The sequence below is a fragment of the Antedon bifida genome, chromosome 6, assembly GCF_963402885.1.
Source record: "Antedon bifida chromosome 6, ecAntBifi1.1, whole genome shotgun sequence".
Classification (NCBI taxonomy): domain Eukaryota; kingdom Metazoa; phylum Echinodermata; class Crinoidea; order Comatulida; family Antedonidae; genus Antedon; species Antedon bifida.
The window spans coordinates 26444269-26459761 of record NC_136231.1 but is presented as its reverse complement, the minus strand read 5'-3'; the positions used below and the strand labels follow the sequence as shown (position 1 = coordinate 26459761).

General features: G+C 34.6%; 2 protein-coding genes and 1 long non-coding RNA gene across 3 annotated transcripts; 1 reads left to right on the top strand and 2 right to left on the bottom strand.

The window, feature by feature from the left end:
• Nucleotides 1-252: 252 nt before the first annotated feature.
• LOC144844945 (histone acetyltransferase KAT6B-like) lies at nt 253-14556 on the bottom strand. Its single transcript, XM_078702060.1, has 8 exons — nt 13888-14556; nt 13309-13459; nt 4641-4753; nt 4207-4288; nt 3652-3750; nt 3183-3255; nt 2650-2809; nt 253-2161 (listed from the first exon to the last, which is right to left on the bottom strand). Exons 1-8 carry the CDS (start codon nt 14416-14418, stop codon nt 2024-2026), a joined length of 1347 nt encoding a protein of 448 aa, XP_078558186.1. The 5' UTR covers nt 14419-14556; the 3' UTR covers nt 253-2023.
• LOC144844984 (uncharacterized) lies at nt 5548-11936 on the top strand. The gene is made up of 2 exons (XR_013612484.1): nt 5548-5935; nt 11440-11936. It is a non-coding gene; the product is annotated as an uncharacterized LOC144844984 (long non-coding RNA).
• On the bottom strand, nt 6299-9987 carry LOC144844983 (uncharacterized). Its single transcript, XM_078702100.1, has 2 exons — nt 6934-9987; nt 6299-6824 (listed from the first exon to the last, which is right to left on the bottom strand). Exons 1-2 carry the CDS (start codon nt 9904-9906, stop codon nt 6546-6548), a joined length of 3252 nt encoding a protein of 1083 aa, XP_078558226.1. The 5' UTR covers nt 9907-9987; the 3' UTR covers nt 6299-6545.
• Nucleotides 14557-15493: the final 937 nt, after the last annotated feature.

Below are 15493 nucleotides of genomic sequence, written 5' to 3'. Positions count from 1 at the left end.
ATGGTGTTCTATTGCATATTAAGGTCATCAATAAATTGGTTGCCGTCTGTTGCAACAGTCAACATAGTTATTAGTTTCTTCCAATAGAGGGGCACGGTAGTCTCAAACAATTTTGTGCCATCATCACACAAATTTCCATCTTATAGTGACATATTTGTATACATATTTTGTGCTTTGTTATCTTTTATTATCCCAGCAAATTGTCTGTTTTGTTATTAAACAAAAATAAAATTAAAACAAACATTTTAAATATTTACATTGCTTTGTCTTGCTTTTATTTAACCAAATCAAATTGCATCCATGTTTTAATATCTTACACTCAATCTTACTTAACAAAACTACTTTATAATATGTACAAAAATCGCAACATAATATTAATTGCTATCCGTATTTTAATCAATAAACAAAATTTAATTTAATTGAGATAATATTGAGTGAAATAAAGTGCAGCATCACGTTAGTGGAACATAGGGTTTGCTTCTTGTAGGCTTCAGTCAAATATTGCTACCTGTGTGCACCACACATATTAGTTTGAAACTATTGTAAATTCTTAACAAAAGTTGTCTCAGACAAAATTGTATTCTGCACTACTATACATATTATGAATACTGCCCTCTATAGGGTACTGATCAGAAATAGTTTATCAACAAGGTACTACAGTACTACAAATAATAATTAATGAAAATAGTGAATTGAATATGAAAATATTATTAAATTAAATATATTTTATATTTATGATTATGAAAGGTTTCAAAGAAAAAAAATGTTCATAATCATACAGATTATGAAAAATATTGTTTGAAACAGCCATAATTGAATCATTGAATTTATGGTCATGAATTTTATTTTTATCTCATTCTAGTATTGAACAAATTAACCAAACCAATTAGAGTCTTACTTTAAATAATATAATACAAAAGATCAGTTCAACTTTGGAAAACATAAATATGAATGCATTTTCCAAAACAGCATTTGACACATTTTAAATTAAAGGCGTTACTGTGAAACTTAAGATACTATATACATTGCATATAGGCCTTTGGCGGCATTACATTGAACAAAACAGTAAACGAGAAAAACACACAAAAACGCCATCAAGATCGCTGAATGAAAACATTTTAAACCGGTTTTTTAGCCTGCTTTTGTTTACAACAATGTTTGAAATCTGACTTCAACCATGACGGCTATTACAACACCGCAGCGTGTACATTTACAAGACATTTCTTCCTATGGAAACGATAACATAATATACAATTTTTTTTTTGACATAATTGATATTATAAAAGAATTCTTCACTTCACAATTTTGCATAGTATGACAATTTTCTAAAATAAAAATATTTTATACTATAGCAACTTAAATATTTCCTACAACTAATAGAACATTATAGTATTAAACAGCTTGAATACTCTTGCTTTATTGGTGCCGAACATTCCAGAGATTCTATCGTTTTTAATTGTACTGTTAGTGTTTCAAATCATAATTAATAGAATTTATTCATTGCCATTTCATTCAATTTTTTAGTTTCAAATAAACTATTTAAGAATAATAAATTTATTAATTAATCTGCTTATTTTCATGAGGAAAATAATTTAAATCAAAATCAATAGATAACATTTGTTGCAGAAACAAATAATATTCAGAATTGCATAATCATTAACTAACAATCATCCATTAAGTACATACAGCTAGCCATGTACAGCTAGCCATGTACCGTTAAACATGTACCGTTAAACATGTACCGTTAAACATGTACCGTTAAACATGTACCGTTAAACATGTACCGTTTACCATGTACCGTTAAACATGTACCGTTTACCATGTACCGTTATACGTGTACCGTTAAACACGTACCGTTAAACACATACCATTAGACACATACCATTAGACATGTACCTATATACCATTAAACATCATGTTCGTTATGCACTTCATTTTCACTGTCATTTCACTATGTACCATTACAGCATTGAACAAAATTAAATAAAACAACATTTTTTTTTCTTTTCCTTTGGTGTTTCATCTACTGTCCTGGTAGATTTGGTTCCGTTTGTAACTTGGCAATGTGTTGATAGATTTTTAAAGCTGGGCCTAGTTTCAAAGCAAGACCAGTCAGCACATCACTACGTTTCAACAACAAAAGTGATTTTCCATCTATCTCCTGAGAAGAAGAAAAAACAGTTAATGTTTTCAAACCTAACATACAACCACAAAACAAACTACAGTACTATTCCAGCAATTTCTATCAATTTTCTAATGATGTCATTAATTCATTGTGCACATTGTCCTCACTTGATTCCTTTAATATCATTGGTCCAGGAAAAGACAAATTACAGCAAATTGTAAATGGTAGCAAATCAAAATCTCCCTATTATTGTATAATGCTTCTGAAAAGGAAACCTAAAGCTCTGTCTACACATCAAACTTCATGTGACAAAAAAATATAATAAATAATAAAATATATATAATATGGACATGATGACACTATCACTACCATTTTTGGGTATATCACTGCCATATTTGGGCACATCACACATTTTTTGTCAAACTAGTTTGATAGTGTAGACAGAGCTTGAGCATTGAGCTACTTTTTTTGTTCCTCTGTAGGCCACTGTTTGACAATGTAACAACAGGGTAATTTCTACAAACCTGTTCCTGAAAGGCAGGAGCTTGGTCAATGAAGCCATTTTCATGGAAGTAGTTGACAACTTGGTTGATATCCCACTCTTCTGGGTGAATCTCAACTAGTGGAAGCTCAACACCTGTCTCTATGGAAGCACATATGGCATCAACATTCTTTTTTGGTGTACTACAAAAAGAATGTAATTTTTGGAATTCTTATATTTCAGACATAAACAGTCTATAGTAAATACATTATACAGTCAACTCTCCCCAATACCAGACCCACTTGGGTTGGCCTATTATGTCTGGTTTTCCGGGAAGTCTGGTATTCGGAATGTGTTTTTAATGGAAAAATGAATTTGGGACCTTTTTGGACCTCAAAACTTATTTGGAGTCTCTATGTCGTCCCTGTTAATTTGTTGATTTTGGTGGAAAATAAATGTTGAATTGAATTGAATTATATAGTGAGACATAAATTATTCAATCAAAAGAATCTGTGACTTTAATATAAACACACACATTGGACGTGCATGCAATTGAATACGACATGCATGAGTTACCTTTCATCTTGCATATGATTCATGGAGTCATCAGTAAGCATTGGTTCTGGTGAGGTTGCAACAGAATCCATGTCTGTGTAAAAAAAACAAATAATTTACAATAAAAATATTCATCTATGAAACAAAATTTTATTTTATTAAACGGATTTTATAAATTGCTGGTAATCACACAATGGACAGACCTCCAGTAGACTCTTTGTTAGTTTTTTTTATCATGAGTTTTGTTGCTTTTCGATTAAGCTCTGTCTACACTATCAAACTAGTTTGACAAAAAAAGTGCGATGTGCCCAAATATGGTAGTGATATGCTCAAATATGGCAGTGATATGACATCATGTCCTTATCACATCACAAATATAGGCCCAATATATATAGTACTCATATTACAAATGTGTTCGAATACACCCTATTTAAAGATATCTGGTAGGTATATTAAACAGCTAAATATTTAACATGGTCACATGACTTACCTGTAGAATGAAGATCATCATCCATCCTTTCACTACTGCTGGAATCTCTGTCAAGAATCAGATCATCGTCTTGGATGCAAACTTCACAAACCCATTTACCTAAAAGAGAATGGTAAAATCCTGAACTAAAAGTATATACAATGTAAAGCGTGGTTCCCACTAGGACGTAACACAAGGACATCAACACAAGCGTGTTGACCAATGACAAGCGACAGTTTGAATAATTTATCGCTTGTGATTGGTCAACTAACTTACGTTGCGTTACGTCCTTGTGTTGCGTCTCTAGTGGGAACCAAGCATTAATGCTTTGAAAATATAAAAAAGTTGTTAGTATCTAATATGTATAACTAAGGCAATTTATATAACACCTAAATCAATTCCTATCATCTGATTGGACGATTGTGAGTCACATGGCGTGCAATACTCTGTACTATTTTTTTGTGTATGAGAAATCTTCTTGCATACGAAATTATCTGCATGTAATCCAATAGCAATAACTAATAATATAGCTAATCAAGGCATAGCACTATCTAAATGAATTTAAACAATGCTTACCAAGGGGCTTCTTCAGAACTGGTGGGCTATGACACACCATATGATAACCCTTATCACAAGCATCACAGAATAACAGAGTGTCCTAAGAAGAAACATCAGAAATGTTAGTAATTTTACAATTAAATAACACAATCCTTTAAGATTATATATCTCAAACGTCCGGGCAACACCTTTTATTATTTTTTCTTGACTGTCAAAGGGTACTACTAAAACTCACTACACTGTATAGCTAGCTAGTGTGTGCAGTGCTTCAGATCCAGATAATTTCATCTTATCTCTCTTCCCCTTAGATCTGGTACAAATCTAAACCACAACCCACCCCTTTAGCTACAGTATTGGGTAGTGACATTGCATACATTACAACCCCCACTGACGTAAATTACAAACAAGGCTTTTTTATCACAAATAAGTTGAGAGTGAAAATCAGCACATACTGCGTTACCAGCGTCATCACACATTGTACACGTTTTGCAGTCAATGCATTGCCATGGTGATCGTCGTGATCGCTCTGCTAACTCTGTTGAATAATTCATGCATGACGGATGCGCTGAAAAACAACAAAATATAAATTTTATACATTTTTTTTCCCAATTTGTATAGTCTGTTGCAACAACTAATTATTGGTGGATCAAGGAATCAAGATGAACCTCTCCACTAATGATGGCAAGACTCTTTGACATCATACAGTATGTTGGTAATAATAATATATGAAACGGTGCCCTTCACAAAATACAGTATTATAATAACACACCTGATTGTGTTCTTGCAATTTGATTGGTTAATTATGCATCACATGTCATTTTGAATTCACCCTCATGGAAAAGTGGTATCTAATGGTGATACTGAACGGCTCTAATGCATGTTCAGATTTCTGTAAACATTTTGAGAATTTTTGCCATGCGACGTTGTTGACTGAAATGAACTTGTGTGCGCTATCTATAACTATTCTACTCCACGTCGAAAGTTGGAGCAATGCCTTTTGGAATGGCCTAGCTTCTCGACATAGCATTCGTAAATGATTTACGATGGATAAATTGAATAAAAGTAGTGTGTGTGTTATAAAACAAATAATGATGATGAGAGGATATTTCATTTGATAAAAAACAGAGAAGTCATTTTTTCAACTCATGAAATAATATTACCATCCAACTCATAAGCATTCATTATTTGTATACTATTTACTAAATCTAAAAAGCATTTTTGGGTGGATAAAAGAGGGGGGAGGTTTTGAAGGGTTTCCAATAAATTGAATTTCATTTTATGACATTGTTCCCCTACTGTATACAGTGCTATAAACAAATAAATTTAGTTTTGTCAGATTGCGCACTAGTAGTGGGGTGCCTTAGGGTCAAAAACGTTACACGGATGACAAAGTTTTCAAATTTTGCACATATGTTCACTTGGACATACAGATTAAAAAAATCACTGTAGCCAAGAAAAAAAAAGTATTTTATGACCATATTTGGAGTATTTTCAAAATGGCCGCCAAAACAAAATGATGGTCCATATCTTAGTAACCGGTAGGGGTACAGAGTTCATTTTAGTGTTAAATTGCTTAGAACACATATGTTTCTATTCACTCTAATACAACATTTTATTAGAAAATGGCCGGAATCATCATTTCCGGAATTGTGACCTTTGACCCTAGTATGGTCATATCTCGATAACTACTGACAGTAGAAACATGAGGTTGGTCTTAAAATATTCACAATATACATGTTAGTATTTGGTCTAACGAACTATTTTTCCCAAAAGTGACTGGAAATCATAATATTGACCTTTGACCCGATAACCTCAAATTTCGTTACCGAATGCGCATAAAATCAAAATATTGGGCTTAAATTGTCAAAAATGTATATTTTTGTATTAATTAAGGTAATGACTGAATTTGTCAATTGACCAGAAGTAATGATATTAACTTTTGACTTAAATTTTGTTTTATATCACTACAACATTGGCAGTAAATCGTCAAACACTTATTTTTCACGCAATACATTGTTTTCTCAACAAATTTAAACAATTACTTTTTCATATGATATGTTTGTTTAGAATGATTCAGATTGTTGTATCTAGAGATATGGCCTACCTGGTTATGTGTAGAGGAATGTTACATTTTACTATGCGTGATTACATTTCCAGATTATTTTCTGCAAGTTGTAAGCTTCAATAAATTAATATAACTGTTTTGCAGTGTATTATATTTACAGTTTACACTTCTTCATTTTATATTTCAAACCTCAGTTATTAAAAAATAAAATAAATAATAATAATAAGTATTAACTATGTCTTAGAAATAATAAATTCTGACACGGATCGTCTGTATTCAATTACGAGTAATATTATCTGGGACATTTGCAGCTGCACAGTTCTGTACAAGGGAGGTTGGATTTGGCACATTTGCAAGTCACACAACCACGGTCAGATTTGCAGCCACATTTGATAAGTTCATTGCAGGCCTTGGCTGCTTCTGGTTTAGTCATCCAAACTGGCTTCCAATGTGTGTCTTCTAATGTCCAACCCCAATCTTCTGGAGTAGGAATAGTTGGTTCAGCATTCTGACAAGTGGTCCATATACCTCCTTGATATATGGCTCTTTTCACATGTTGAAGTAATGCATCCTACAATATAAATGTAATATAATGTACAAACAATGCTGTTTAGTTGAATAAAAAAAAGTATGCACTAAGTATAAGTTTAATTGTATTCCAACCATTCAATTTTAATTACCTGGGTGGGTGGAACATGAGCAATATCCTTGTTCTTCTGTGAAAACATATTTCGACGGGCTTCATTTACTGATAATGATATGCTGCTTTTGTTGTATAGAAGAATAGTGAGCCGCTCAATATGTTTGAAGTTGAGAGAAAGACAGTCAACTTGTTGAAAAGGATGTCTGTACATGGAAAGAAATGCCTCTGTTGCCTCTGGAAATGATTTCCATGCTTTCCAAGCACTCTTCTTACTCTTACCGAAAAATGAGGATGTAGTGTCACAACCTGAAAAAGCATGGAAAAGTGGAAGGGCGCATGCCATGCTTTCACCTAGATGTCTACACATGTTGTTGATGTTATAGTAACAGAAGTGATTACCAGTGCCGAATGCAACCCACAGTTTCAGTTCAGGAAATCGATGGCAAAGATTGAAAAATTGACCAATTAGAATGATGATAATGTCAGTATCCACAGTTCGCACCATGATTTGTCTTGCACCATGCTCCAACGAGTGCACCAAATGAATTACAATCCTGGTATCTGCTTCTTCTTGTGTTGAGTTACTCATGTTGTTTCCTTTAGATATGACTGATGTACCCTTTGTTATGTACACATTCTTGTTGTCTGTAAATGATTGTTGTTCAACTAACTCAGACAAATATAGGAATAGTTCCTCTTTGTTTTTGGAATTAAGAAGGAAGTCTTTCCACTTGACAGGTGTCTTGGTTTTTGGTTCTACTTTTAAGCGTACACCTTTACCTCTCTTCTCTCTAGTAGATTCTTTAATGCTTGATGAAATATATCTATCCCACACAACATCTATGCGGCTGGTTGTCAATAATTCACGCTTAATAAAACCTAAAAATACTTGCTGGCCAAATTCAAGAAAGGTAGGCGCAGTGGGCAAAGTGTGTATAAGAGTTCCTCCGTCAAATATTTTTGCATCAAAGCGGTTTGGTGGTTCTGGTTGACCGTCACAGTTAAGACATTTCAGTAACTCTGACTTTGTCCCAAAGCGAAGCTTACCATCGTCTGAGAGAGCAGGTGGATAAAATTGGTTCTCATGTGAGAAAAAAACAGCAAGGTCGCCGTCTCTTCGCTGGTTTGCAATGTATAATCGAGCAAACAGACTAATCTCATCGCGAGCAGCACTTAACTTATTATTTTTCTGTTTGCATTTAGTCTTTCTTGATTTCAGTAGTGCCAGTGAATTTTTCTTTATGGAATCGTGGATTGACTTGCTTTTGTCTTCAAGTACTTCTTTCTTAAACGTATTGTAACGTGATTTTCCTATTTTCTCTACCGTTCGAACGGTGGTAATAACCGACTCTTCTGCACAATATCTGGTGTTCAAAATCAGCAGCTCTGGACAGTCATCTTGAAACGGATTTCCAAATCCTCTGATTACTTCAATCAAACTCTTGCTTTGTTTTTGAAAGGTTAGCTGCGTTGAAAGGCCCTCTTCATGGTGATTGAAATTTACTTCAGGATCTTCTGGTCGCGTGTAACCCTCTTCAAACTCTGTTAAAAGCCGTGCCTGTTCTGGTCCACTAATCATCCATCTTTTGAATGCAGTAGGATTTTCAGTAAGGCCCACAGCTCCTCCTTTACCCTTAACCTTTGCATTATCCTGCTCATGTGCCTGATCTCTGGGGATACAGGAGAATCTGTTGTTATTCTTGTTAACAACCCAATTTTTGTAGATATCTTCCTTGATAGCAGATGGTAGTGCTTTCATGTCACGGATGTGAACACTTACCCAACGACTGTAATTCTGATGGTCAAATGCGAAAAACAGGTAGATAAGTGCTTCAAGGGCTTCTACAAAAAGTGGGAAGTTTCTTTCACGATGCGCTCGGATAAAAATAAGTATGAGGACTTCGGAATTTAGGACAATGTCCCAAAATTGAAAAGTAGGACTTTTATCAATCATGTCGAGTCGCCATCCTTCGAAGCTTGTATTCTCGTTACTGAACATTTCACTTTTCTCGTAAGCCTCACGCTGTAGCTTATGTAGTACAAGAGATGTTACTTGGTGGGCATGACGAGTACGAGTAATATGGGAACATGTCAAAAAGGAGTCAACTACCCCTGAAGTACCAATACCAGCTTCAGTAAGAGCATTAGTCCATCCAGAGCAGGCTAAAAAATCGCCAAGAGCATTCCATAATCCCTTTTCTAGATGAAGGCCTCCAAAAAGGATAACATATTTGTCCTCTCCATAGATGTCTGGCCATTTCCATTGAATGTATTTGGATTTTGCAAAAATAGGACAATCACATGCCATTACCGGGATCTGACCAGGGTTCAAAAATTCTGTTGTTGATTGTAAGATGTTCATACCATGTTTTATCATCGCTATAGAATCTGCTTTTTCCTGAAAAAGTGGCAATAAAGAGCTAATTGCACGTGGATTATACGAATACGATTGAAGAGAGGCGTGATAAGCTGCCCAAGAAATAGGTTGTCCTTTTGTAAGCGTTTCCAACTTCAGAAGATCCATGGCATGCCTCATCCACTCTCCTTCCCTCTCTTGAGCCATATGTAGGTTTCCTTCAAACGCAATTGGGTTACTATTCGGCACAGACGTCGTTAAAATATTGAAGGAAGCAGCTGGTACTACAGAATACGTTTCTGGTAGTTCAGGCTTTACCATCATCGCATTCTCAAACTGTAAAGTTGCTGCCTCTCTGCGTATTCCTAGGTTATCAGCTGATGGCTGTTGGACTATGCTAATTCCAGTCCCATGAAATGATCCTTGTGCTGTGGTAGAAGAAGGATTATAGTCTAAATTGTCTAATGCTCCAATTACTGCCAAACCTTTCCGAAGATTAGACGGACACACAATATCATCAGTCTTGAACTGCTTACACATCGAGTAAGTTAGAGATTCCTCAAGTTGAAGGATTCGTTTGTAGTTGATGCTTATACCTAACTGTGCAAGTTGATCTATGAGTAGCTTACTTCTGGTATTGGTGTGAATAAGCATCCCAATGTAAATTGGTAGAGGTGGTTCTCGGTTTAGGTTATGACGCTCAGTAGGCCTACCAGTTTCTTCTCTTACCTTCTTCTTGGAGTTATAAGAAATCAATTGGGATATTGTAAGGCATGTCTGTGAATTGTCAACGTTCTCCTTCGTGTTTGGCCCATATAAAATCATAGCTATCAGCATTTTTAAACTTGGTGATACCATCTCTTGGCAACGAGGAGGAAATGCCCCTTTGAACTGAAAACCATCCGTCATTTGAAAAATATCTTCTCTGCAGATTTTTGCAACCTTTGCAAACAACAGCGCTTCTTCTTCATACTGTCGACGATGCACATCTTTCCACATTTGATATATGGCCTCTTCAAAAATTAAAACACATTTGTATCCATCAAAATGCTCATGTAGGCCCATGGTTTCGAAATGTTGTAGAAGGATTTCTTTCAAGCGCGTTTTATTAAATGATATATTCTCTCCAAATTGATGAAGACGATCTTCAAACCAAGAATGTAAATGTGATAATTGAAATAACAATGTTCCCTCTTCTACTAATCCCTCTACATAAGAAACCAATTCTGCAAACACTCTGCCTTTCACACGATCTCTTTCTGTTTTAGAAAAAGACAAAGTATTGCTTTGATGTTTTCTATATCGATTTCTAAATTGCGTCAAACAATCCATGTGGTATTTTGCTGCAATAGCTACTAAATCACCATTCGAAATAGTAGCAAGAAGATCAAAATCATTCATTTCTGTCGCCATTCTTCGAAGTATTTTTGTCAGTGACACCTTTGAGTATTCATGAAGCTTTTGAAATGTATCTTTTTTGCAGAAAATACAGTTATTTCTGCTAGGACTTGCAACTTTCTGTCTTTTTGAAGACCGCTCTTTCGTATCTATGTTTTCTTTTACTTGATGTTTTCTTAACCTTTCCAGCTTAGTGTTGTTGAACTTCAAATGGCAAGAATGATGCCACGAGGCACCGTTTTTAATAAAAGCCTCTGGTGTACCATGGTCTCCATATTCTAATGAAAGTGGTGAAGCTTGTAGTTGCTTAAAGCCGTCTACATTGTTTAAAAACGCTTCGTACACACATCTAGCATTAATGTTTCCTCGTTTTTGTGGACACCTTAAACTTTCCGATGTAACAGACTGGCATATAATGCATCTTGACCAGTCCATTGTAAGTGTTTACTTACACCTAGTCTAGTCATAGGGCTAGTGTCTCGAACATAAATTCTGTGAAATATATAGAGTAAACTTAAACAAATAACAATCCTGATAGTTAAAAAATAATTATGAATGTTTTTCTTTTATTCATTTTCTATCATTCATGTTTTAACCAAAATATGTGTAAGAAGCAATTCCTGTACCTATGGGTCCTAAACCTATAGCCTACATCAATTATTTAAAATTATTTAAAAAAAATTGTAATTATTAAAATTATTTAAAGTTAAATTTAATAATGATGTGTAATTGCAATATAATTTTTCACAAAACTACACTTGGGACTCCCTGTAACTAAGCATTTGCTAGGCCTATGAGAGGCATCCGCTTTGCATTGCCACAGTCGTTTTCGCCGTGGAGGTATGCCTAGCAACGAGCCTGTGTTAGCCTAGCCTAATTGATAATCAATTTAAATGCTTAAAAGAAACAAGAAAGTAAATTAATGGTAACCTAATGCTTTAAAGTGGTAAATCAATATATATATTTAATAAAAACACTTGTTTGAAATCAACAACTGCTTTATAAGCATAAAAATACTTACCACTTGGCAATTATCCACCTGTCAACACGTTTGACTTCATAAACTTTTAGCCAATCAGAATGCCGGATTTTATGAATACTCATTTTGGAGGGAAATCTTTGTCTAGGTAATACTATAGTAATTGATTGTATATAAAAGGGGTTCTATGGACCTTAAATAATGAAATCATTGTTATTATTAGTATTTATTATTCTCAAATAGAAACTATTATAACAAATATTGTGATTTATTTTAACTGGTCTTTGGAATGTTAAAAAATAGATTATGTCGAAAAGGCACTGCTTCTCTATAACACTGAAGTTAGTTGTAGTGATATAAAACAAAATTTAAGTCAAAAGTTAATATCATTACTTCTGGTCAATTGACAAATTCAGTCATTACCTTAATTAATACAAAAATATACATTTTTGACAATTTAAGCCCAATATTTTGATTTTATGCGCATTCGGTAACGAAATTTGAGGTTATCGGGTCAAAGGTCAATATTATGATTTCCAGTCACTTTTGGGAAAAATAGTTCGTTAGACCAAATACTAACATGTATATTGTGAATATTTTAAGACCAACCTCATGTTTCTACTGTCAGTAGTTATCGAGATATGACCATACTAGGGTCAAAGGTCACAATTCCGGAAATGATGATTCCGGCCATTTTCTAATAAAATGTTGTATTAGAGTGAATAGAAACATATGTGTTCTAAGCAATTTAACACTAAAATGAACTCTGTACTCCTACCGGTTACTAAGATATGGACCATCATTTTGTTTTGGCGGCCATTTTGAAAATACTCCAAATATGGTCATAAAATACATTTTTTTTCTTGGCTACAGTGATTTTTTTAATCTGTATGTCCAAGTGAACATATGTGCAAAATTTGAAAACTTTGTCATCCGTGTAACGTTTTTGACCATTTTTTCCCTTAAGGCACCCCACTATAGTTGAGTCACCTTCACTGACTCGCTACTACGTTTCCTGGCTTTTTAGTTTTTGTAAAGCTCTGTCTACACTTTCAAACGAGTTTGACAAAAAAGTGTGATGTACCCAAATATGGTAGTGATAAGCCCAAATATGGTAGTGATATGACATCATCATGTCCATATATGGGCACATCACATTTGTCACATAAAGTTTGATAGTGTAGACAGAGTTTTAGGCAATAATTTTTCTGTCAATTTAACGCAACCTTGCTCTCAACAAACACAAAAAACAAATTGAAGGTGCTGGATAGAATTAGTTTTTAAATAAAAAGGGTACAAAGATGGCGTTGTGAACTGTGTAGATGGAACAAAGTTATAGACAAAATCATAATGTATATAATAATATAGATTTAGTGTATTTGATTGGGGAAGCCTTTGTGCAAAACAGAAAATCTATTTCTTATCCAAATGGTATTTAAATGTTAAATAACGCAAGCTTGTTCGTTGAGTACCAACTTAACTTTATTAACAAAATATACTCAATGGAAAAACAACACTTAACGGAATGAATAAACACACAATATCTTCGATAAACAGTTGTGTAATTAATGAGCTAAAAAAAAGTATTTACAACCAAGAATTAGACAAAACCTTCTAAAAAGACCAACTGATGCCAGATTAGCATTTACAGTGTTGAGGGAGAGACCATGGCTATATACCTTTGGCATTGCAATCTTTACATATCAACAAATCTTCTTTCAGTCCGTATCTATTACATCTTGCCGTCAGAGTGCAGTAATCGCATCTAGGGTCGCCCATTCGACCAATTGGTTCATGATGAAAATCCGGTCCATGAGTTTTCTTGATTCGCTTTTAATATAAAATAGAAAATGGTTAAAACTTTTACACAACTACAATTAAGTTAAACATATTTAGCTGTTTAATATACCTACCAGATATCTTTAAATAGGGTGTATCCAAACACATTTGTAATATGAGTACTATCTATATTAAGCCTATATTTGGAAGATTCCTAAATGAATATAGGCCTAGAATTTAAATAAACATTTAACCAACATTTTTTGGTCTGGTACCGTTCTTAAAAACAAAAAAGTACAGTATGGTAGCGCTTGGTATATAAAACAATTAAGTATATTTGTTATACAGAACATTGAAATAGGTAGGTCATTTTGGGTTTTGACCACAAGGTCAACCACAAAAGTCTATCGCCGTCTCAATCAATGAATGAACTCTTCATAATCGTCATCATTTGTATTCAATATCATGAATTCGCTTACCTTGCGTTTGGCTGGTTTCTGTGGCCTAAATGAACCAGCTTCAGTAATATTTCTAGCAACTAATCTGTATTTATTATCGTGTAAAGCAACTCGTCCAATATCCACTTCCCTTGTGAGAGCATCAGTCAGCCGACGTTTGGTCAGTTTACTTTGCGGGCTTTTTGCGTTTAGGAACTTTTCAATGTCGGGGAACGAAGCACCGTCTGGTGTCGCTCCTTCTTTTTCTTCCCCAATTGACTTTATAGCAGCAATTAAAGTTCTTGTTACGTCTGTAGAATTCAAAACATTACCACTTACATGACTTTTACGCCACTTTGCAGCATTGCGATAGCTTGTACTACCTTTATATTCAACCTTAATAACAATTTCGGCTTCAACAAGGTGTTCAAGCGCACTCTCTACTTCTTCTAACGTTACGCCATTTTTTCGTTGTAGCATGTGGTATATTCGCTCAATGCCTGGCCGCGCCTTGCGGCGACGGAGAGCATCAATCGTTTCGAGGATATCATCTTGATACTTAATTTCAGACATCTATAGAAATTTCAGTTCCAAATTTAACAATATATTACAATTATGGCCGTCTGAATATGTATGTATAACTTTGTCGCGTCACAACTCCTCACACGTACACCTCGCTCTATTCATTCACATGTAAAAACTCAGAACGAAAGGATACCTACGCATGCGCGCTGGCCTTTTGTTCTTACAATGGTTTCAGTTTTGGCTTAAATTTTTGTAGGCCAGCTACTTCTCCCCCAATATTTAATTGTCTTAAATCATATCAAATTACAAATTAAATAATGTTTATAATGCTTTCAGATTATAGTTATTTTCTTAATGATTTGATGATTATCCGCTGCAAATTTATGGTAGTTTTATGTTATGTCTCTCTCAACTCTTCACAATAAGCACCATAAACAGATAGAACAATGGACCATGTACTGTATTGTTATTTTTCCGATACCGCAACACGACAGCTCACTCCGCTGGACTGTAACAAAATTCTGGTTCTTTAGCGCGAACGTCCATGATACTTGTTTTGAGAAAAACAATATTATTCAACTAACATAATTAGGCCTATACTAATTCATGTAGTAGGCTGTGGCCCACAACTCGAGTCCGCGTAGAGCGCACATGCGTTTTGGGATGGGGTAGCACATCATTTCCTGTTTTTTTATGTGTGGGTGGGTGATTCAAAAATGGGTTATATAATTTAATGCCTACAGAATATTGTTTAACAAAGCAGCAGCTACTACTACACATCGCAAAATAATAATTAGGCATACAATGCTGAAATGCGTATTGACCCGATCATTGTCGAACAAACACGGCTCATGAATCATGATCAAAAGCGGTATAGATTTGTATGTCGCATACATTAATAACCCACTGTAGGCCTTCATATTATTATAGAAAATATAAATAAATCAATTAATAGCACAACTTCCTACACATCGGACGAATGTAGCAAGTGATGTGACCGCAACAAAACGCATCGGAGAGGCGGCGTTGCGGACACCCATGGGGGGCATGTAATTTGACCTCATGTCGGATTATTATCGGTAATCTAATGTAGGCCTACCCGGAACGATAAGCAACTACCAAG